Here is a 25984-nt window from a genome sequence, read left to right on the forward strand (position 1 = left end):
TATATTTCATAAAAGTTTCAGGCACAACATTCGTTGAGAAGACTCACATATGACCCCTTGACCTCCTGCGAGCACTTTACTGCAAGCGTGATCGAGTATTCCTTTGTCGCTGCACGCAATCAGTTTTTTGTTTGTAAAAGCTAGAAAGGCTATATTGTTACACAAAAGCAAAATTACATGCAATACGAGCGGCAGATTACGGGGCTTAAATTGAAAAGTTGGAAAACAAATAAACAATTAGTGGTAGATTTTACTAGCCCATTTTCATTTTGAAATCTTTCTAATTTTTTTTAAATAGTGCACAAAAACAATTCATCGCGTCTTGTCTCATTAAAAGAAAGCGTGAGGATGAAGTTGAAAATGTCAATATTTGTCATGACAATAGGGGTTGAATGAAGAACAGTATGTACAATACCCATACTGAAGATAGGGTGTAAAGGGTCTTATTCAGGACAAAATCATTTTCAAACGAATCAGGCATCTCCATCATACATAAAGGCAAAATAACATGCAACAGGAGATTACGGGATGTAAATTGAAACACAGCCAAACAAATAAACAATTAGCGGAAGACCTCATTTACTTACGTACATGTAATTCTTTAAACAGTGTTTAAGCTGTTTCGAATACTTGACAGATTCTATTTTCGAAGTTCTTTCCCAGAGGCCATTGAACAAAGCAAGTTTTCCTCCTCAGACAAAACAAAAACAAAAAGCTGGAGTGTTTGTTTTTTTCCCTGTCTGCATATTTCGTTAACTTTTTCAATAATCAAAAAATACTTAGAAATATTGCACAATGTAGTTAGACATGGATACAACTGAGGAAAAGTTGACCTTGTAGTCAGTTATGAAGCAAAAACAGTTTTATTTTGCACAATATAGTCAGAATGCAAACAGCGGTACAGTAGCAATTACTTTTGTCCTGAAATCTGCAGAAACGTTTCCAGGTCAAGTTTATAGATGTTCAAAGACCGCATGACCCCAAGTCATCGTAAATAGCCGCAGGAGACAAGTGTCAGTGGAGTTCAAATACTGATTAAGTCCGAGATTTACTTTGGTGTCAGATCTTTTACTCGCTTAGACACGTTCTGATCACTTAAACAACAGTGCAAAAAAAGGCAGCTGTCATGGAATGGCACTGCTGGATCGTCTTGTTACTGCAGTTTTCCGTTGTGGCTTTCCGTGCAAATGTCACAGCGTCTAAAGATCCGAACGAAAAGCGCCTGTCATTTCTCCAACAATCTAAATGTACTTATTTCTATGAGCTAGCAGTTCACACTGCACGAGGCTCTAAGTCTACAGAGAGTAACGGTTTTCAAGTTCACGCCTTGGTGAGTACTACACCAAAGGTGTTTTCATAGTGTAGCTTCATGTCAGAGACTCCTAGATTTCGTGTAAATCGCATGACTAATGGTGGAGGTAATACATGTTTGCAGAGTGTCAGGGTCAAATATTGCAATTTTATTTAGAGGGTTAAACGTGTAATGGTCTAAAGTCGGACCAGTAATTGTTAATCACCAAAGGCAACGAACTGCTAGCCACTTTGGACAAGGAGGTAGCCTTCAAATGAACTAGCCAAAGATCTAACACTGAATAACCAGCATTGAATTTTTTGCAGGTCGACATTACTGCTGTGTCACGTGAAAACGAGGCAGGAACACCCGTGCATCTTTACAAGTTAGACATCCGGGAACCCAGACTGAGGCGCGTGCTTTATGGACGTGTTCTTAACAACTATCCAGTTAATGAAGAATTTGAAGAGCAGCTGTCCAAGCCGTTTTACTTCCGGCAAAAGGAACATGGGCCTGTGATGGAAGTTTTGTTCCCAAAGACCAAAGAATCACCAGAAATAGCAGCCTTCAAAAAAGGTTAGATATTTGAATGGCTTTTCTGCGGTGAATAAATGAAGCAGGCTACTTGAACACTTTAAGCCCCAAAATGCTCTGAACTAGATGGAAACTGAGCAGAGGTAGTTGCAGGCGTGCATTTAGGGCGAGGGGAGAGCTACAAGAGGTAAAAATTTTTTTAAAAATCTGCCGATAAACGAAACGCTTCGTTTAAACGGTTTTCTCAAAACACAGTGATCTCAAAAGGACCACTTTTTTTTGCAAAACTATTTACTACGCAAACAATTTTCACACAAGTCGTTCTCTAAAACAGTTACTTATATTCTGCTTTCTTAAAATAAGATGACTATTCGCATAATTTTATCATTTGACAACTATTGGTCATACTCTTCCAAAACTGCCAACACTGGGCTTACAACTATCTCCTATGTTGGTTATGTTATGTTGCAGTATTGCTATCCAATCGCACATGTACCAACTGGTGCATTAATCAGTCACTTGCACTTTCATGCACTTTGAGCAGCTCACTGCTTGATTCTGTTCTTTTTGAGTTAACAGTGGCTCCTTGTGATATGGTTACTTTGTTGGGTTTTGGTTTAAAAACGCTTCTAAGTGTTTAGAAACCTTACGAAAGTTGGTCTGAAATATCTTTGTCTGTGTGGTGTTATTATCCCACAGAGCTTTTCTGCTTTCATCTTCTTTCATAACTTTTTACACCCCAGGATCAGTATGCATATTCTCCACACGGTTCTCTAAAACAAGCCACTGACAAGGAAGATTCGTCTTATCCTTATGACCTTCATGTTTGATTCAGAAGTGACAGGAGGCAAATGCTAGTCACTCTTAGGATAAAAGGTTAAGATGCTCCAGCAAAATCTTTCAAAGGAGTTTCAGATCATGTTTACAATAAGTTTTGTGTAGTTAATGGTATCATACAAGAACCCTCTTACTGAACTAATGCAACTTGATCTCTGTTGTAGAGACTCTCGTTCATTTAATTGAGTTACACAATTAATTGTCACTGAATGGCACATTTCACTTTTTTGTGGTTGATCTTTCTGCAATTTAAAAAATTTCTACACCAGTCGATTCTAATTTCCTTTGCTTTGTTTTCATTGTCATGATATAAACAAAGGAAAATTAAAATTAAACTGATTTGTTCTATGTTCTCTATTGTAGAGACTCTCTTTCATTTAATTGAGTTACACAACTGTAATTATTATGGTACAATTCACTTTTTGTGGTTATCTTTCCCCAATTTAAAAGTTTTCATGCCATTTTTATTTTAATTTTCCTTTGTCTTGTATTCATTGTCATGATACTGTATAAACAAAGGAAAAAAAACTGAACTGATTCGAAAAAGAAAAAAACAAAAATTTTCCCTTTGTTCAGGTTTTAGTTATTGTTGTAAACTGTTCTGTCTAAATGCACACTGTTGTCAAAATTGTGAAAAGTTCTTGGGATCTCATACATTTGAATTCAATCAGTGAGTTTCTGCTTTTATTTTCTCTCATCTTGACAACAGTTTCCTCAAACCCATCTACCAGTACAGTACTATACTCTTGTTCTGATATATTCAATTTTAGTTTTATCAAGTTCAGCTTCTACTAGTTCCCCAGTTCTGACAGAAGCTTTCAAGTGTTAGTTTGAAATGGTTTTAATATGAAATGAAGATTTTTGTCACACTTTTTCAAGCTAGTTTTAGCAATCCTAAAAAATGGACAGCCAATTGAATGCATCAAACATTGTGATAATACTCTTATGTGTCATATTTAATGTCATATAGGGTTTTCAAATTTAGCTGGTGCCCAGCGCAAGTCACTGGCTACTTCAAGCATTTGCGCTGGGTACTTTTCGTGTTCCAGCACCCCACCCCACAAGGCCACCGTTATCGCGATGACATAGTGCTCTGGCTACTTTACAATTTCCTCCTGCTACTTTTTTCCTGTTTGAAAACCTTGGTCATTTGATGTCCATTATCTTTTAGTAAAGTTTCAAGGTCAAGTTGACATATGAGCTGCTAAGTATTTTCCTGAAAGTAAAAACAAGGATATGAATATGAATATTTTCTCCAGAAAATATGGTAACCAACCCCGCAATCTAATTGGTTTGTAGGGCAGTCAAGATTTTACCATCAACACACCATATTGTCTTTTTCTATCTATTTTCTAAAACAAGTTGACAGTACACGTTTATCTTATACCATTTTCAACACTTCTGTGGACAACTCAAGGTTATCTATTTTCACTTTTTAACAGCAAGGAGGTCACTGCAATCAAATCCAAATATCAAGCATTTCGAAATTGTGAGAACTAGGTAATTTTTCTTACTCTACGAGGTTAAATATGGATTTCACTCATTGAATTTCTTCCATTTCTGCTGTGAAATTGACAGTAGAAAATGTCCAAATTCAACAAACCTGTTAAGACATACCTTAACTATGCCTAATTATGGGTAAGAACAAATGAAAGCTTCCCTATAAAAACTGAACATATTACTTTGGAAATTAATTCATAGTAGCATTGATCTGATTGGTAAATAAAATCTCACACTAAATACTCCGAGTTATATTTTGATGGCATTGTAAAGTGTAACCTATTGAATGAAACATCTGCATTTACAAAATCAATTTCATAAGTTACCAACCTTTCACAGGCACCAATTGTGATTTGAGAGAAAGAGAGTAGAAAAAAATAGGTTATTCAATGGCTTGGGGTTAGTCTGTGACCATTTTGTATTGGAAAATTCTGCCTGAGGCTATCACAATTTTTTCCTTCTAAGCCAGCATATACAACATATCAGTCTTTCCAATAACTTCTTGGATCTTACCATTTGTAACAGAACAAACCTTCGTTATTGGTACTGGAACATATACATGCATGGCAGAACTTTAAACTATAGCAATGTTCTCAGGTGATCTGATATCCTGCAGATGACTCAAACTCTTTTCTTTCTCAAACATTCCTCTTAATGGAATGGGGCAATTCCATGTTACGGATGTTACATTTTTTGGAAACAAATTTCCTAAAACTTATTGTGCACAGTTTTGAATTTATAATTTGTTCAAACATTCCTCACAAGGTAATTGACTATTGGCAGAGAAAGCACTTTCCTTTCTTTAACAGATGCTGCCAATATTCTTGTTTGAAACTCTGTCATGGACATTACAAAAAAAAAATCAACCTACAATTTAATGTGTTCACTTGACACTCATTTTCCTGTGAATTGACTATTCAAACAAAAGTCATTTAATAATAATGAGAACAAAGTGCTTCATAGCTTTTTAAAATCTAGTTCTATCCCTTATTGTGTTGTTAGATTTTGAGTTTAAGGTAAAAACTTGCAGTTATGGACAATTGACACAACTTTTGTTGCAGACATTATACTGTGAAACTTTTTTGGCACCGGTTAGAATGAGGGAATGTTTTTGTTTACTTAATGTTAACTTTTGATGATTGACCTATGTCAGAACTGATGAATGTAATCTTAGTCAGGCTCAATTGCAAGTTAATTTTCTTTTCTGGTTGTGCTGATAACCGTAACATTTATACTACAGCTTGTGTATACATGTGACTGTGGTCTGTGGAGTAACCCATATGGAGCATACTCCTTACAATTCAGTTTTATTGAGCAAGCTCTAACTAGTGTTTCTGCTGTCTTTTGATTCTTGCTTTCTAAGATACAGTGCAGATTAGATTTCTAGTATGAGATAAGTTACTGATGATGAGGTTGAAATCTAATTTTCTTTGCCAAGTTGTAGAAACATTTAACTGGCCTCTGAGGAGCAATATTGATATTGTCCACAAGAGAAGAGTCTTCTATGGCTCCATGACCTTTCAATGTTCCAAGTCTTTCATATACTGAGAGGCTGTTTAAATATTTTCAAAAAGATAATTTTTTCAAATATTGCTTTAATTACTGAACTTGGATTGTGCTGAACTCCTTGTCAGAGTACTCTTCATTGAATCTAAATAAAGCAGTTGACACTAGTTACACTCCACTGAACTGTATGAATTGACAATTTTATCTGTATAATGAGGACAGTCATTATCAGTGCAATGGCCTTTGAAAGTTAAAGTATCGCATGTTTTATGCTACATTTCTGAAACATTGCCTGTTTTTTATTAAATTTGTCATCTTCAGATATTTTGAAAGAAGGTGCTAACTCTTAATATGATATGTCTTTCAGCAAACTTACTTCACTAAAACTTTTTGAAAATTTATACTCCTCGTGTCACCATGGTGTTGCAACTGTTAACAAACAGCTGTTGTTATGGTTATTGTTATTAGTGTTTAGTTAAAAGCATTGTAATCTTAGATCTGATAAATTTGAAAAAAAATTGGTTTGCATGTAGCATTTATTTCTTCCAAAAGAATTACTATAATAAAAGCCATTCAGTCATAATATCCATAATATAATTCCCATAACTTTATGCCCATAATATAATGTTTGTAAGGCAATGTTTGCATAAAGCAGCCTTTATTTTTTTTCAGTGTTTTTCCAGGATTTTGATAATTTACAGCACTTAAGTTTTGACCCCTAAAAACTAAAAAAGGAGCCAAGCTTACAGAGAAAATGAAAAAAAAGACTGTTTTTGTTATGGACATTATGTATTATGTCCGTAACAAAATTGTTACTTGCTCTCATTTACAAAGGACATCCAATTTGAGAAAAATCTTATCAGCAAGTTTACCTTTGTGTTGAGTTCAATTAGTTTTGTTTCCCTGGTGAGATTTTGGGAATAAATGTGTTTTAATAAAATCATTTTAAATCTTACAGCCAGCATGCCAACTATTTTACTAAAATCATTTTAAATCTTACAGCCAGCATGCCAACTATTTTCACACACTTTTCATTGGACAAAAATAAACAGCCTCTCTTTGCCATTTCCCGCAAAGTCAACTTTCAGATTACCATTTTTTAAACAATTTAGGGTCTCCTCAATTTCTAAAAATTGGATATGAAATATTTTAAATTTCACCATTTAAGCAGATCTAAAACAGAATAGCCCAATGGTAATCTTCTTTGGAAAAAAATGAAAATTGATTTTCCAACTACAGAAGAGAACAATTCTAAACTAAAACACCTGTATTAGACATAAATGTTACTCTTGAATATCTAGACATTATTAGCTACATGACATGTTGCATTCTTGAGCTGTAATTCAAACAAGTGCAAGAGGCAAATTTATGATAAACTGCTACTTTTCATGTCGAGAAAGCAGTCCGGGTAAATTATTGGAACCAAAATAAGCAGTCCTAAGAAATATAAGTTGTCAGAATGCATGTAATATACATTCACTTTACATATGAATCTAACTTATGGTTAGGGCCGTGTCGCATCGTTTTTACGGCATGATTATGCCCAGATCTTTCTTCAGAAGGGCAAAAATAACAACAAAGCAACAATTCATAGAAATTGAAATAAAAGAGAAATTATTCAATTGATGTTTCAAATAAACAACTGCAAACAGATATCAATCGACTAAGAGAGTTTCGTTACAATTTGTGACAGCTACTGCGTGACATACGATTAGTGAATTATTTTGTTTGTTATTTGAGAGTTAAACGAGAGCATAGTTGTTGTTAATTGAATAACGTGTCATTAGTTCTTCGATCGGAATCGCGAAGGTATCAAAAGTGTATCAAGGTCACTTCGTTAGTGTCCTTTCTTTTCATACACTGAGTCCATTCGTCAATCGCTCAAAACATCAATATTAAAAGCTAGCGGAAAGCCCCAAGTAATTTGTACATTAGCAGTCGAAGACTTCACTTTAATAAGACTATGGTTTGCTTAAGAAGATTACAGGAGTTTCAGAAAACCTTTCCTCAGAAGTATTTAGGGTTTCTAGGTCGTTTCGAGCATAGATATAATAGGAAGTACCGGTACTGAAAGTCAATATTGAATCCTAATTTTCGGTTATTTACCCATGTAATTTGTTTTGTCAATCTTCTCAGTTTTAGTCCCCTTGATGGTCGAATTCTTTCCTTACTGATTATTAATGAAGCATATATAATTTACCTCAAAATGTAAATGAAGTTCCAGGTTAACAGATACTTTTTAAAGTTTGGCGCCACCTTTTCAATTTGAATTTGATTAATGTTGCGTTGAATAATTCACTGACTTACCGTGAAAGTGGAAGTCAAAATAATGTAAATAGCTCTTTCAAACAGCAGCCAGAAGCAAAACAAAAGGGTCACTCAGAGAAGAGAAAATGTTTGCAGATTATTTCGATTCAAAGTTCGGTAAGGTTCGACGGAAACACTCCACGCTGAAGTATTTGATCGATTTGGCCTAGGGTTTCAAAATGCAAATAATCAACTGGTTTTCAGCAACGCGGGCTCGCAAAATCTTTGAACGTACAAATCTTTGACTGTTTTGCAAACTGAAGATACCGTTTTCGGCATTTATTTGCCCAAGAAAGTTTGTCCTTATGAAGCGGTGAGTGTTTTTTGAGACAGCTTTTTAACATTATCAGACTGGAGAAGTTCACAATTGCTCAAGAATGCGTAAAGTTAATAACTGACCTGTTTCAAGTCTTCCAGTTGGGATAGTGGCATGGACTCGAACAAACTCTAAGAAACGTAGTTTTTCTTTCACCAAGATTTGAATTGGTGTTGCCTTTTTTTCTGTCGTTAGTTATTTTACAATTGACAGACTTGAAAGGGGTCGTTATCCTGGGAACACTAAATGTACTTGCATTCTATTGTAATTATGTCACTGAGACAAAAAATTAGATGATTTTGCCTGCTCTTTACCTTTTTATTTACGAATCATATTCACTGTTATGAATTTTAAGAATCACTCCGCCCATCATTTGCCTTGAGACTAAACCAGCAGACACAGTTCAATTTGGAAACAGTGGAAATCCTTTACCTGGAGTTAACTAACAACATCACATGTGATCACAAGGCGATCTTATCCACTGTCATTTATGCTACTTTTTTTATTCATACTGCATTTAACCTTGAAATTTATGTAGCCATTAATTGATTCCATGTAAATGTCTATTTGTGCTGGTACAGTAAATTGCATGTACTACTGACAAGTCTACCAGTTGGCTGTAACACAGTCTTTTTTGAGGCCTCTTAGAACTTGTTTTAAAAGTGAAAAAAGGACTGTGAAACAAAGCATTGCTTAAATGTCATTGAACATACTTATTCCATTACAAAACCATTTTCAACAACGTTAATTTAGGGTTCGATTTTCCTCTTGTATGGTGAATTTGTTTGGCTCTGTAACCTCTCCATTTCTCTCTTCTTGAGGGACGCAAACTTTGGTCCTAAAACTCTCTGTGACTTCTGCCGTAATTCGATTGACACCTTTATGGAATGAACACTTTATCCTGTCCAGAGGGTATGCACCTCAGCTAGGCTAATACCTGGCCCCCAAATGGGGCTTTCAAAACACTGTACATCCTTGCAGAATTCAGGAAGGTCATGTCATGTCATGAACCTATCCCAAGGCCTACCTGTAGCTACTAACGAAAGGAAACTGCAATAATAAGGTCATTCATGTTGGGTTGAATATCACTGGAAGTACTCACATCTTCTATTTCCGAGTATGCCTGTACCTGTATCACTGAACAACAATTACCATTTGTTTACGCTTCACACAGTGAACATACCATGTATATTTTTGATGGACACACTACTGGAAATGCATGTATATTGTAACATCTCCCCTTTTTTTTTTTTTTTTAAACCCATCACTGTAATGTAATCTAAAATCATTCATAACAACAAAAAGCAGTGTCCAATGTTCTGTTCCATGTTCAGTGTCCTTAATCAGTTGAAATGCTTCTTCAAATCTCACTGGTGGCCTAACTGTTCTTGTATGGGTTATCCTCGTTGATGTACTGTTACTCTTGTGCTGGGTGTCGTTCACTTCACTGTGTTGGTCAATGCTACTTGCTCTCCTGTCTGTGGTGGTGTAGGTGTGGATGATTTTATTTCAGTGTCGACTGTCTCATCAGTCTTCAGTGTTTCATACCTTGGTCTCAATGTCTCTCTGTTTCGCACTGCATCTCCTTTGACTTCTACCAGGTATGAGTGGTCTGATGACTTCTGAACACATGTACCAGCTTCCCAGATTCTGTTTTGCTGTCCAGCTACTATGAATTCCTGACCTATTTCAAGCTCTGGTAGTGACTTGCTGCCTTTGTCATGATAGCTTTTAGCCTTTTGTCTCTTGGCCTTCAATTTCTCTTTGATACCTTTTTCTACTCTGGGGTACAGAAGATTTGCTGATATGGGTAACAGTGTACGTGTTCTTCATGCCATCAGTCTCTGTACTAGGCTAGAATTTACACTTTGCATAGGCGTGTTGCGCTGATCTACCAATGCCAGCCAAGAGTCCTCGTTGTCCCTGTAGGCTTTCTTGACAATCTTCTTTGCTATTTTCACTGCCGCTTTGGCCTTACCGTTGGATTTGGCATGCCTGGGTGATGACATCACGTGTTTAAGCTCCCAGTCCTTGGAAAATTCCGTGAACTCTCGGCAGGCGTACTGCGGCCCGTTGTCGGTTATAAGTACATCAGGTATACCGTAACGGCTAAACTGCTCTGTGAGAAACTTTATGATGTATACTGCGGTTGTGCCCTTCAACTCGCCAACTTCTATGAAATGTAAGTAGCCGTCTGTAAGCACAATATATTCCTTAGAGTTCAAGGTGAACAAGTCTGAGGAAACTCGGCTCCATGGTCGATCGGGTATTTGGTGTGTCTGCATTGTCCGCCTCACATTCTTTGCTTGGAACTCAGCACATATCTCACATTTCACGACAGCTTCCTCTGTGTCCTTGTTCATGGAGGGCCATGACTATGTCCAAGACTATGTCCTTTGCACGTTTCAATTCCTTGGTGACTGGAACGAGCTCTAGTGGTCTGCTCTGTTCTCATGGCTTTTGGTATGACGACTCGCTGAGTCTTGAAAATGATGCTATTATGGAGCGTTGTGTGATTCCAGTATTCTTTGATGTGGAATGGTACGTCTTCTCTCTTTTCTGGCCGACCAATCAGAATGGTGGATTTGAGAGTCTGTATGACAGGGTCTTGTGCTATAGCCTTTTGAAGCTTTGGCAGTCTCTCGCTGCTGACCATGATTGTGTCGAAAGGGATCATTGCTTCCAATTTCAGAGCAAAAACTTGAAATTCTTCTTTGCCTGGACCAGTGGCTTTTAGGAAGGCTCTGGATAGGTGGTAAGCTACGAACATTCGTGATCCCGGTTTGTAGACTACTTCAAGGTTAAATCTCTGTAGTCGAAGTATAATTCTTTGGAGACGACATGGCGCGTACAGAAGCGATTTCTTGAAAATAGACTGTATTGGTTTATGATCTGACTTGATAGTGACACTCTCTCTTCTTATAATGTATTGTGAGAATTTCTGACAACCAAACACAATAGCCAAACATTCTTTTTCAATTTGAGCGTATCTCTGTTCAACTTTAGACAGTGTTTGTGATGCAAAAGCAGCTGGTTGGCCATTTTGTAGGAGTATCGCACCCAGACCCCGTTCACTTGCGTCGCACTGAATAGTTACCTCTTCATGGTTTGCCACTAACTTTATTACTTCGTCAAATGCCTTGTCATGTTGCTCGGACCATAAAAATTGGACGTTGGCCTGGGTCAGATCTCTGAAGGGCTGTGCCACTTCAGATAGTCTGGGTAGAAATTTGGCCAGATAGTTTATGAAACCCAGTAGACTCAGAGTCTCGTTCTTGGAAGTGGGCTTTGGCATGTCTTTGACCGCTTTAACTTTATCTGGATCTGGTTTAAAACCATCCTTGCTAATTACATGGCCCATGAATTTGACTTGTTCAGCTTGAGATTGACTTCCCTGGGTCTGTCCAGGAGTTTTCTGAGATTTTCATCATGGTTTGCACCTCTTTCTTCCTGGGTATCTCCATACCCAAACACTAGTAGATCATCTCGAAGAATTTCTACACCTCCTGGACCGGTAAGTTTCTCATGTAACTTGCACTCGAATTCCTCGGGGGCGAGGTTGATACCAAATGGCATTTTTAGATATCTGTATCGGCTAAATGCAATCCAAAAAGTTGTTTTCCTACTGCTTTCTTCATCAAATCCAATCTGGTAAAAACCATCTTTGGCATCGAGGGTGGTAAAAACCTTCGCTTTGCTAAGTTTGGGGATATTTCTTCAAACGTAGGCATCAGGTATTTGGGCCTCTGAATCGCCTTGCTCAAGTCTCGGGGGTCAAGAGAGATTCTAATCTTTCCTGGCTTTGCAACTACTATCATGCTGCTCATTCATGAAATGGGCTCAGCCACTTTTTGTATGATGCCTTTTCTCTCAACCTCTGCGATCTTCTCCTTGACTTTTTTCTGTAGAGTCACTGGTATGCGTCTCGATGCGTGCTATACTGGGGATAGTCTTGGTCGATAACAAAACTTCTGGAATCTCCTGTATGACGAAGGCCTTCGAACACATCCTTGTATTCGGTCAAGACTTTCTCTCTAGTCAGTGGAGCACTCGACTTTACTGATACTGGACTCACACTGTTTACTTTTACTGTGTTTTAGATGGTAAGCTTTAACAGTCCCAGTTTCTCGCAGGTTTCAGCGGGTAGTAGTGGCTTGTTTGTTGTTTCGATAACCTGGAAATCCAACTCTTTGGCCGTGTCATTTTTGGTGTAACTTCAGGGTGGCTACACCATAAGGCTTCATGAGGGAACCATCAAACAACTTAAGTTTCACCTTACTACTTCTGAGAGGGGAGTCGCCCGTTTGGTCTAGACTGCCAAGTCACGGAGCCCATCACATTGTACGTGGCGCCGATGTTTAACTGACGTCGTAACTTGGTGAAGTATGACTCTTTTAGGTCTGAGAAGATTATCTTAGGGTTAAATTGCTTGCCTGGTGTTTTCACGCTGGAGTCTTCTTCTATCTTAAAAAACGGGTCTTCATTATCGGTCGCTTCCTCCTCGGATTCATCCCTTTCCTCTGTGACTTGTTGTACTCTTTGCGACCTTTTTCTCCTGTGGGCTTGTTTTTCTGACGACAGACAGATGTAAAGTGATTTGGCTTCGAACACACTAGACATGTTTGACCATACGCTTTAAACTCTTCTTTCTTGTGTATCCTTCGGATCTTTCATTTTGTCGCGCGGCCATTTGTTGTGGGGTCGTTTCGCTTGACTGCCCACGGCGTTGACGTGCTCGTGTGTTAGGCTTTGATCCTGTTTCATGAGATCGAGCTGTTTAGCCACCTCCTTCGATCTGCCAATGCTGAGTGTCTAGTCTTGATCCAAATTCTCTCCTATGAGTAGTCGTAGCTTTGTAGCTTTGTCTTGGATTTCTATTACGATCCTGTACCTAATCATCTCGTCCGCGAAGCCATCTTTCTCAGTCGATTCACGAATTCATCTATTCCCTCTTCGGTATTTCGCGGAGCTGAGTTGAACAGGAATCTCGCGTAAATCACATTTGTTTTGGGTTTGAAATACGTTTCAACGGTTTCTTGTGATGAGTTACGACGACTTTTACTGCTTTGAAGACGTTTAGTTCTTGCGCTTTTATCCTGACACCATGTTTACGCTTCATACAGTGAACACGCAATTTTTAGAGGAAACCTTGTATATTTCTGATGGACAGTTCATTCACAACAACACTACCGGAAATACATGTATCTTGTAACACCATTATCACTCGAAAGTTCCACAGCAAAATACTGATCTTAATACCATAGTGATGATAATGAAAATGATAACAAGTACAATAATACCCATTTATTTAGCGCCTATACAATAAGCTCCAGGCGCTTTGCCACCGGTGATAGATAAACAAAGCGACAGAATGCCAAACTTCACAGAAATTTTTGTCACATTATTTCATTTTGACGGGCCAACCTTATACATATCTTGCCACGGATCTGAAAATCGTCACCTTTGACTTTATGTCTGGACAATTATTTATAATCTTGAACCTTTTACAGTCTTTTTCTATAAGACTTATCGTGGCATTACTCGCTTTTAATTTTGATATGAGTTATACGATAGCAAAAGAAACCGGGAAAGGATAATATTTAACTTGTTATCACTTCATAACATTAGGCATTGCTGGCTCATTCCAACTTAATCTTAAGGACGCTCACAAGCACAGCTACTATGACGTCCAAGAACACGATGATTCTGGCATCTTTCGAACCAAGTATAAAGTTATGTCTGCCAACGACACACACGCGCATCTACATCGTACCTGGACGAACGTAGACTATCGAAAATTCGCAGACGGCACTCCGGCCAAGGCTGAGCATAAGGTGCAGTCCGAACACAGTGCTCATGTTCATTTGAAAGATGGGAGAGTGGAAAAGGTTGAACGCACTACAAGAGCGCAATTCAAGCCTGCCCATGAACATCCCAGAGCAGAGAATATGAAAGACTTCAAAAAGCAAGATATAGAAATATCAAGCAGTGGATACAGCAAGCTCGTCTTAAGGTCATGTTTTGGAAATCAAAGTCATCGTTCTAAGCGCTCGACGGTCGAAAAACGGCAAGACTTCAAATACCTAACCAGTGACAGTTTAGTTTTTGACGACACCAAAAAAATTAAATGGTCGAAGATCGGTGGCGAAAAGAAGAAAAGAAGACCTCTTCATGAAGTTCTGCGCTGTTTTGTGGACAAGAGTGTTAAAGAGCGTGAGGTGGGTTATTGCACTAAAGAGCTACACAACATGGTACAAAGCGATCAAGGCGCGTTCAGAGAGGTCAAGCGACTTGTTCAAAATCGAAATCATCAAAACCTAACCTCTTGGAGAGTCTACGTTGGTGCACTTGCTGCAAATGGTGGAGGCGAAGCCCAGGCTGCCTTGGCGGATGCTGTCAAGACAGATAGCCCACGACCACTCACCAGCGAGGAGTACGAGGCTTTGTTACTATCAATCTTCTACTTACCGGAGGGACCATTGCACTGTGATCTCGTTAACGCCATTTTGGATTTGACGTTAAAAGATGAGAAAGGTGAGGATATAACTGATACTGCGATGCTGGTATTAGCTGGACTAGCAAAAAGAGCGCAGAAAGCAGGGTATAATGATTCTTTAAGCGATAGCGTTGCCGAGTTGATCCACCACAGGTACAGAAACAGGTCAAGTCTCTACCATCCTGACAGTAATGAATACGAGTCTCACTTGAGAGTCCATATCTGGGCGTTTGGAAATCTGGGCCACCATTCTGGTTTTCCAGTTATTCTCCAACATATAGATCATGACAACTCAGACATTCGATCAGGCGTAATTTCGGCTATGCGGAAACTGTCTCCTCAGTACACTGATAGTCATCTCTTAAACGCCTTGTATCACGATGAGCATAGTGAGGTCAAGGCAGCAGTTGTTAACGTATTTATACATCGGCACCAGGAACTGACCGATTCAGTTGTTCAAGGCTTGGAGCACGCAATGTGGCACGCTGTAAAAGATGAAGCCTTGGACTGTTCGATACAAGAGTTTTTAGAAAACCATGGCAACCACACTAAAGCGGTTTACTTACGCACTACGCGTAACTTTATTCATCGACGCAAGCGAGCGTTGTTCCCTGTGCTTCGACCTCGAGAATACACCCTCGGCCGAGGAAAACGCTGGCGTAAGGGTCTTGGAGGACAATGGTTAGGAGCCGAAACTGGAATGCAATTTTTAAACAAACTTCAATTACAAGTTGGATTATTTGGTGGGAAGTTTGAAGTAAGTTTTGATAACTATGCATTTATCCGAGGCCACATTCTCACGATACCATTTGATGTGGTAAACGGGAAGGCTGCATTTAAGGCAGCAGCAAGTTTCAAGAACGACTTTCCAAAGGATCTTATTCATAACTTTGCAGATGTTGGAGACGAACTTCTGAGACAATTCGATAGTATTACAAGTGTCATTACGGAACAAATAGCCAAGTTCAAAGAAAAGCTCGTCGGCCTCTTGCCCATCAAGATCGATAAGTTTGTCGAATTTGTGGGGAAGATCGATCGGTTTTTAAAAGATCTAGCGCTTCCATTACAAGCCCTAAAAGGTACCAGCAAGATAATCAGCTTCTCAAAAATTTTAAGCCTTCGCATGAATCAATGGGCATCACTTATGGATAGAAGTAAGAGAATTCAGGAGAAGTTTGTGACACTAACCGATCTTGATGCAGTTCTTCTGAAAGCTCTCGGCACAATGGATACAATACTGCACTTTATCGATGACATAAGTAAGTACCTGCCCCACGATTTGCCGGAAGACTTTATAATCAACAATCTTCTTCAAACCCTACAGAAAGTCACAGTAAAGCAACAGACTAACGAGATCAAGGAATATTTTATGGCTATCAGATCGACTGTACCAGACGGATTTCGCCTCCAGTTCCCTTTCAAGTTTTCGATTTACTTTGCCGGTTCCTTAAACACGTTTCAAGAAGTCCTAACAAGACTTCATAGGTTTAGTGACGGGTTTGTTGAAATGACAAGCCTTCTTGACACACTGGCAGGTACACATTTGCCGGAACTGAGTCTGCCTTTTCTTAAACCTCATTCGCCAAAGTATCAGGGCAGAATGTTTAATTTTGGCCTTGGCTTTCATTGGAGAGTCAGCCTAAAGTTTGATCTCAAATTGAAGTCTCAGGATTTTCAAGAATTCCTTGCTCTTCTGAAAAATATTGGAGACTTTTTCAGTCACTTTAAGCTTCCTGATTTTGATCTAGAAACCTTCTCTCGAGAGATCTTTCCAGGGGGGGAGTTTGACTTAAGAGTGAAATTTCCATTGGTGCTAAAAGGAGTTAACGTAAATTCATCCGACCCATCCGACCTGTTGCGAGGATTTATTTCCAGAATCAGCGATATACTTGACCTTCATCTCTTAAATGTGTCTGCTATCAGCCACATGACAGATTTCTTCCGGGAACTTGGACCTGCTGTTAGCCAGTTTGCAGAACAGAACATCCAGAAAACCTGCCGAATCCATGAGGCAGCTCTGAACTTCTCCAGCACGTTTAAAGAATTTGGGGAAAATGCTGAAATAAAAGGAATCCATCCCCTTCAGGACATGTTAAATACGACCCAAAATGTTCTCTTAGAGCTTCTCAACCTCACGGTAATCTTGGACAATTCGTTAGATACTATGAAAGGGAATTTTGCTGCTTCTTCGGCAAGCTTAGTATCAAACTCCCTGCGGGATGTTACAGATAAGATGAAGGGTATTCAAAGTCTAGCAGATGATGTTGCTAGTTTCTTGAACGGGACGTCTTCAAAAATGAATGGGGCATGTACCAATTCATCAGCATTCGCCGCTGATGTCATCGATGAAGTGCAAACGAACGCTCGTCAGACGCTGAATGACCTGGCCTCAGTGACCGGACCGGTGACAGCAAACATCAGAATTGCTGGGATAGACTTGAAGTCGGCAGTCACAGAAGTCGAAAGGTGGCATAAAGAGAATCTGGCAGCTCGAGTTGGAAAGATGTCTCGTGTTTCTCAGCTAGTTAGGGACTTTATATCAATTATAAACTCGAAAGAAGGATTTGGTGACACTGTTCGTGATATATCCGTACGCCTGAATGAGGTCCTCGAGGAACTCCAACAACTTCCACAATACGCAGAAAAGGCAAGGAGAACGGCAGACGAGGTGATTAATTTTGCAAAAGACGCTCAGAATTACATGAAAAACATCGCGAAACTTGACCTTCGAAAACAGTTTGAAGTCGACTTTGATCAGCGCATAAAGAAAGTTTGTACCGATTTCAGTGCTGTGAGGGCCACAAGCTTAAGTAAAATACGAGGCTTTGACTTTGTGGATCAGTTTCAGGAGTTTTCGAGAAATGGAGCCGCCATCCTACTTAACAGAGCCTTGCCGAAATTCAAAGGACTAAAAGATTCTGTACGCGAGATGGAACAGGAAATACGTAATTTTAAAATCTTGGTTAATGATATGATAGTAGTATTTCAAGATCTTAAACCTTTTACAAGCTCGTTTGCACCCATACTTGATACAGCAAGGAAGCTACCTGATTGCCAAGAGATGAAGAAGCTATTTCTCAGCAGCACGAAACCATGCTTCCGCAAGGCAATTGAGGTCGGTGGATTCATCAAAGATCAGTACCAGGACTTCAAGAGTGATTTAGCTGTCTTGAACGAATTGGTACCTGAAACGTGGAAAAACTTCAGGCCACAGAGATGTGTAAAGGGTGTTACTTGCATTTCAAAAGTATTTATTGAACAAGGAAAAGTTGTCCGAAATAAGGTGATCGCCGTTAAAGATAAACTTGAAAAAGCGAGTGAGTATACTGACTTGCTCAGTAACTGCAAAGAAGGAGTCAACAATATAACACAAGTGTTGGACAACATGAAACTACTCATGGAGCAAGTGCGAAACATTTCCTTTCAAGGTGATTTCATAAAAATAGACAAGATTTTGAAGAAAATCACAGGAAGAAAACTTAACGATCAAGATCCTGGGATGAGAGTCAAAGTTCATAAAAGGTCGTTAAGAGAAGAGAAAACTGATTTTAAAAGAATAGCTGACTATCAATTAAAAGCAAAGGAACTGGAAAGCAAAATTCGAGATTTTCAAATTACCACTTTTAATTCACTGCGTAGTGTCTACGACGAAGCTGTACTTCGGTACCTGCAATCACTTAAGAGTTTGCGCTCGCAGCTTAAGACGTCCTACCAGCTTTGGGGTACTACGAAAAAATTCGACAGTTCCCTAAAATTATTGGATAACGGTACTAAAAGTGCGTTGGCATTCGCCGGTATGGTAGGAGATGTCACAAGTTTGTTCTCGAATCCAGTTGCTATCATTCTGGCTGAAATAAAGGATTTTGACGATGTGATAAAACCTCACCTTGACAAGAACGTGCCATCAGTGACTAAAGGAATTGACCAAGTGAACAACTTTTTGGATAAAGTTTCCAATTTCTTGGACACAATTCAGACGAGGCAGAGAGGTTTGAGTGCGGGTGCCTACAAACCTTGGCAAGACATCTCTTACTGCTCTGAGGAAGTTTGCTTGCGATCTTTAAGACGATCATCATCAACATATTTATCAGAAATTTTTACTTGGAAATTTCCTCATCTCGACGATCTTTCCTCAATGCCAAAAAGTGGCCGCTGGCCAACACCAGGCCTTTTTGATGATTATAAAGTGGAGGGAATCACTCAGCTCTCCGATAATGAGATGATTCTTGGAATGCACGGTGTGGCAAGTAACAAAGGCAAAGCATCACTCCTTGTTGTTACTAACTTCGATAGAGGCGTTAAAAAGATTATTCTTCTGGCCAAACAAGGAGCCCCTCTGAATGTGAAAATAGGAGGAGTTGCTTTAGCAAATGATTACGTTTGGATTAGTGATAGTGACGGAAATGGCATTCTTTCAGTTATAAAAGACCACATTACGTCGACGCTTTCTTCCCCTCAACCCTCAAAGGTTAACATCTACAAGACTGTATCAGTCGAAGGAAAAGCTGGGTCTGTCTCGTATGATCAACAGCATAATTTTCTATGGGTAACGGACGGTATCCAAGGTAAAGCGTATGGGTATAAGCTCTCGTCTAACGGAGATCTGGCTCCCGCAGGTATAGCCCCAGACAGAGTCATAAACATTGGCAAAGATGCTCAAGGGATGACAATTGTGAGACAGTTCGGTAAGGAGTACGCGTGCATTTCAAGATGCGCACTGATTGCTGGGTTTCAGTGTAAGCTTGAATTTCATGACCTATCTAGGGGTGACGAAACAGGAGAAAATACCATGGCAAGGGTTGTTCGAACTCCCTCTGGTTTAGAATCAGTCACCAGAGTTGACAATGAAGTGATTGCGGTGGCATTTTCGAGTGGAACGTTGTCAGAAAAAGAAAACGTCGAAGTCATGGGCGGTGATTTTGAAGACAGATACTTCAAATTAAGGCTGCCGATACTTAGCACGACCTTTAGTGTAAATGAAAACTGTCTTTACTTTAAAGTTGTTTTCGACTATGTCATAAGACCTCGCCGGATCTTTCCCGTTGGAAATATGATATGTGGAACTAGCCGTAAACGAAGTACCTCAAAGCAGCTACTGGAGACAGATGTGTACCACGAGAATCTTGAGATCATTCATGAGGACAGAAAACGAGTGCGAAGAACTACGAGAGGTCCTGATTCGTGTTTCTCTCACAGAGGAACATTATTGCGAGGCTTTCACGAGTTCTATCGCTATAGGACTGTGATTCTAGTCTTTGGAATACCCGTAATATTGACAGCAGGAGTCACTGGACATTACAGTGTAGGATTTCAGGGAAGTCTGTGTTTGGCTAATAGGAACTTTGCTCTGGGCTTAATACCTGGAGCATGGGTTACCGCCTATGCCGGTGCAAGTGTCAATCTAATAGTCCTTGAAGTTGGAGTTACAGTGGAAGCGAGGATCCTTGAGACCTACCTCGTCCCTGAGTTACGTATCTCATTCCAGAGGTGGCCATTATCAGCATGTCTAGAACTGAGACTTCTAATGACGCCGCTGAGCATCAGAGTTTATCTTTGGTATAGATTTGCTCATATCTATATCAAATGTTGGCTTTTCGGTTGTCGCGTAGGATTCCGATGGGGTTCGATGAGAACATTTAAGGAATGGTCGTGGTCCGCGCATCAAATAGACAGAGTTCTGTTTACCAACTGCGAGGATAACATCGACAGAACACCACCGATGGCTGGAAGATGTCGAGCACGACAAGTGGCAGATACTAAGTACTTTGTGCAGTGGGATGGATTTAAAGAGGACACCCAAATCAATGCCTATCAAGTCATGATAGGGTCTATTAAAGGTTCTGGGGATGATTACTCTTCCTGGGTGGGTACGTCGCTCAGCAAGGTCGTTACAAGCTTGAAAATCATGCATGGTAGAGACGTATTTGTAAGTGTAATGGCAACAAATGATGCAGGCATAGATAGTACGTTGGCCTTCTGTCCCTTGTTCCAGGCAAGACGAAAAGGACCGAAAATTCGTTTTGTTTTTGACGGTTCAGAAAGAGGAAAAGATGATGAGTATCAGTTGAATACTTTTTCGATCGGAATGAACTTTGCTTTTAAAAGTGATTTCAATGAAGTCGTGAGTCTAAAGTGGGGAGTCTCATCCAATCAACCCTGTACATTTGATGAATCTGAAGCAGACATCGTTCCTCTGACATCTTTAGGAGATTCTAATTCCATTCAGGTTTCTGGTTTGAAACTGGAGCACGGTAAAAAGTACTTCACACGTTTATATGCTATGGATACATTTGGATTAGAGACAGTCATGTGCAGCAATGGCATAATGATTGACAGAACTCCACCTCTACCAACATATTTCCAAGACGGAGCAGGTGAAGGTGATATCAACTTCACACTATCGCTAAAACGTGTTAGAGGCAAGTTTCATTCCTTTGTTGATCCCGAGAGTCCGATTGTAAAATATGAGTGGAAAATTGTTAAAAAGGAAACTGACGAGGATATCACTGGTTATGTCAATGTGCCCTTAACCCAACGGACGCCACTTATAGAGGGTCTTTCTCTTAAATCGGGAGTCAGTTACAAGCTTGTACTCCGTGGAACCAATGCAGTTGGTCTTCAAGCCGTTATTGAGACAAACGGATTCATACCTGACAATACGCCCCTGGTGTGCGAAGGAAAAGTGATTGACGTGACCAGCGCCAGCGACACGTCCGATTTCGACTTTGTTCAAGTTCTAAACAGCATTCAAGCAAAGTGGAGATGCTTTGACCCTGAAAGTGGCATTCGTTCACAGCTTGTAGGTTTGGGAACGTACCCTGGCGGAGTTGATATTCGAGCGTTTGAAGAAGTTGGTTTATTGTCACAAATTAAAATGGAAGATGGGATGTCTTATGTGCAATTTTCAAACATAACAATAAACGAAAGAATTCGATACTATGTCACTGTTAAAATTATCAATGGAGCAGGTCGTAAGAGAACTGTGTATTCTGATGGAATTATGATTGATGTGACATCACCTACAGTTTCTCCAACATATATCAGAGATGGACTAAGAGGTAAAGACACGAATTACAGTAGTGAGCAGTTTTCTTTCAGTGCTCATTGGCAACAAGCTTTCATGGATGCTGAGAGTGGGATAGATGAGTTTCGCGTAGGGCTTGGCACTAAACCTGGACTGGCAGACATAAAGGCTTTTACTGCAGTGAGCTCGAAAAATAATGTAACAATCACAGGAATCCTCTTAGTTAGTGGACAACGTTATTTTGTGACTGTTGTGGGCTGCAACGGGGTAGGAATGTGTGTCAACGGTAGTAGCAATGGTGCTATTGTAGACTTCGTTCCTCCTCATTCTGGAAGAGTTATCACTGGGTTATCAGGTCCTCCAACGCTTTATCAGTGGGAAAACAAAGCAATATGGGCGAGGTGGAATTGGTGTCTAGCGGATGAGAAGAGACTTCAACCATTTCTAAATCTCAGCCAGTGTACCAATGACAGCTTCTACGATATCCATACCGGAATTCGTATGTTTGGTATTTCTGTGATGTCTCAAAAAACAGATCAGCTGCTAACACCATTCAAGAAAGCTGGACGTCAAAGATTCGGCAATCGTATTGTTAATCTTCAAGATGGAATCTACTCAGTGGCAATCGAGGCAAGTGACCAAGCTGGTCTCTCTGTCCGTGGTCTCTCAAACTCTTTCGTTGTTGATAGCAGTCCTCCTGCGATAAAGCTCTTACAACATGGCCATTATGGTGAAACAATAGCATACACAAATGCTTCGTCCATAAGCTTCCGTTCCTATTTCATGGTGGAAGACAATGTCTCCAAGATTAAAGCTTACAAAATTGGTGTTGGGAGTTATCCCGGTGCAGATGACATCATCAAATTCCAGCCCCATTCTTTAACTCTCCTTAAGACATCAATTCAAGCTAACTGGACGTCGCCTATGCAGACCTCATTAAAGAATAACCAGCGCTATTTTATTACTTTACTCGCTATAAACAGTGCCGGTCTCTTCACAATTAAATCATCTGCTTCTCTTCTGGCTGATTTTGATCCACCCGTAAATGGAGTCATATTTGATGGATGGGGCCCACAGGACGCCAAATTTCAGAGCGTTACCTCTCTCTTTCGTGGACACTGGTATGGATTTACAGATTTTTCAGGAATCGAAAAGGTGTTCATGGGACTGGGCAACAAATCTGTTTCCAGTGAGTGTGATTTTAGAAAGGAAGAGATTGTACCGCTTAATACAAATTTCCATTTGTTATCTGGGCTTTCCATGATATCAGGGCAAAGATACTATGTATGTCTTAAATTGGTAGACAGAGCAGGGAATTTTGCATTCTTTCTGTCCAATGGTGTTCTTGTAGACTCGACTCCTCCTCGTCCAGGGTATGTTACCGATGGTAAACCAGGCTTAGATATCGACCTACAAATAAATGACGTAGTTCTTACTGCTTCGTGGGCAAATTTTACTGATCCAGAAACAACGATTCTGTCATACCAACTTGCTTTTGGATCGTTCCTGGGTGGGAACGACGTTCAAGAATTCACCAACGTAGGAAACGTGACCACAGCTATGAGTTCGACTTTGAAAGTGTCAAAACTTAAGACTGGCATCCGTTATTATGCAACTGTAATTGCATATAATTTTCTTGGAATACCTAGCATTAAGGTCTCGTCGAACGGTGTATTAGTAGATGTTACAGCCCCATTCTTTTCACAGCCAACCCGCGATGGTGATGATCATATCAACGACTTGAATTATACGTCTGTAAACACCTTGAAAGCAACTTGGAAGTGTGAAGATTCAGAGGCTGGCCTTTCCAAAGTTGAGATCGCCTTTGGACTTCAGCCCGGAGACACAGACGTTATGAACTTTAGAAGCCTACCAGTTGATCAAACGTCCTTCATTATTAACTACAAGCTCAGATTGTCTCATCGCTATTTTGCTTGCGTTCGATGCACCAACAACGTTGGACTCACTACTGTCTCCTTCTCAGATGGCGTTGTGTACGATGATACCCCACCTGTTCCACTTTATGTTCAAGATGGGCACTACCAAGACTCAAACAAGACGGTTTTTGTTACTTTTATGTTTATTGATGCTGAAAGTAGCATTGAGGCCTATCGCATCAAGATTTGGAGGGGTCCTCTTAACAATTCCAGCATCATAGCCTCCTTTAGTTTTGATGGTAATGTTACAAAGGCAACTTTGGATCTGTCAGAAGAGCTTGGTAATGGAAAAACATACTATATCAATGTTACAGCAGTGAATAATGTTGGTTTAGAATCTACCTCAAAATCGGATGGATTCGCTGTCGATACAACTTCCCCAGTGTGCTCCAAGGTCTGGGATGGCAAGAGTCACTATTTCAATGACATGGAATACGCCTCGAGCTCAAACGAATTTGCTATTTCATGGGATTGTCATGATAGTGAGTCCTCAGTAGTCCAGCTTCGGCTTGCTATCAAGGACTTACAAAGAGACGAGTACGTAGTTCCATTTTACATCTTTGAGGCCCCGTTCAACTTGTCAGGCACTGCGGTAATTACAGGCAATGGTCGAATTCTATTTAAGTTGGAGGAAGGGTATAAATATGCAAGTGGTATTGAAGTCGTTAACGCCGTTGGTTTGAACGCGACATATTGGACAAATGGTGTGGTGATTGACAGTACGCCCCCTTTTGTGAGAAATCTGAAGCTGCAGTTTTATCCTGAGAAAGATGTTCTTTCAGCAGAATGGTTAGTTTTTGACGACGAAAGCGGCCTTCGATCTCTTTTTTGGGGACTTGGAACAACACCAGAAACGAATGACATTAGGAACTTTACCGAAATTACACCGTCGAAACAAAAGATATCCGTCTCAAGTTCCTCGTATCGGCATGGGGTTATTTGCTTCTTGAATGTTTATGTTCTGAATAAAGCAGGATCATCGAGCCAATCATCTTCCAATGGCATTGTTATTGATCGATCGCCACCAAATCCTGGAATTGTGAGTGCATATTACACCTTTCCCAACAGTTTTAATCAAAGCTTAAATACAGTCCGAAACTCATCCTTTGCTGTGACATGGACAGGATTTACCGATTCTGAAAGCGGTATCAAAAAGACCGCCTGGGCAGTCGGAACAGACTGCCAAAAGCTGAAGCAAAAAAGTATGGACATGTACTCCGAGGTTGCAGTAGAGGACTCTGTCGGTGGATTTATCATTGGAAATCAAACCCTTGTGGGAAACAAGACTTATTTCGTTGCCGTTCGAGTAACTAATGGCGCTGGATTGTCTAGGACAGAGTGCTCCCCAGGTATACTTGTAATACTGGGGAAACTTTCTGCTGGAGTGGTAAGCGATGGACCAATAACCCAAGAAAACGATATTGACTTTCAGCTTAATGACAAAGCTATTTGGGCACACTGGCACGAGTTTAAGGACCCTTTATTTGGTATCGCAAGATACGAGTGGTGCATTCGAGACTTACCGCCAAAACCCAATGGGCCTGGTCCGTGCGCATGGCCATACATGGATGTACATCATTTGAAGACTAAAGCCAGTCGCTTTTACAACTTGACTCTTATACATGGAAGGAAATATTACGTAACGGTGAAAGCTGAGAACACTAAAGGTGATACCGTGATGTCATCCTCAGATGGAGTTCTTGTCGATCGAACCCCTCCGATAGGAAAGTCACTCCAGATCTCTCCGTCTTTCGGAAAAGAAACTTTTTTTATAACTTCATCCTCTCCTCCCGTAGTCACGTGGACAATTGATGATATTGAAAGTGGAATAAGCCATTTCCTTGTTGGCGTTGGAAGTTTTCCATTCCAGAGTGACCTTTTAGCCGGTCAGCGCGTGGACAGTCTGAGCCGTTCCCTTGATTTAGACCAGGTAAACTTGACGCTTACCGAAGGGTTGATGTTCTATGTCAGCGTTACAGGCGTCAATATGTTGGGTTTGGAGACTACCCTGACATCAAAGCAAATAGTGGTTGACTGGACGCCCCCGAAATCTGGTAAAGTTTTGGATGGTAATCGTACTTTGCTTAGAACTGAGGTATTTATCGACACGGACTACCAAAAAACAAACGGGATGCTGTTTGCTCGTTGGAGTGGCATTCAGGATGTTGAAAGTGATATAATTGAATATCGCTGGTGCATTGGAAGAGCTCAAGGTAAGGGTGTGTTTAGTTTTGTG

The 25984-nt window shown here is 40.0% G+C and overlaps 1 protein-coding gene across 1 annotated transcript in view; it reads left to right on the plus strand.

Annotated features, from left to right (window-relative positions):
* The first annotated feature begins 1763 nt into the window (after positions 1-1763).
* LOC131779284 (uncharacterized) overlaps positions 1764-25984 on the plus strand; it is a 38062-nt gene continuing 13841 nt past the window's right edge. The window contains exons 1-2 of the mRNA XM_059095812.2: positions 1764-1867; positions 13920-25961. Of these exons, the coding sequence (XP_058951795.2) occupies positions 1810-1867; positions 13920-25961 (12100 nt within the window). The 5' untranslated portion in view covers positions 1764-1809. The remainder of the gene's footprint in view (positions 1868-13919; positions 25962-25984) is intronic.

The sequence above is a fragment of the Pocillopora verrucosa genome, chromosome 4, assembly GCF_036669915.1.
Source record: "Pocillopora verrucosa isolate sample1 chromosome 4, ASM3666991v2, whole genome shotgun sequence".
Lineage (NCBI taxonomy): Eukaryota > Metazoa > Cnidaria > Anthozoa > Scleractinia > Pocilloporidae > Pocillopora > Pocillopora verrucosa.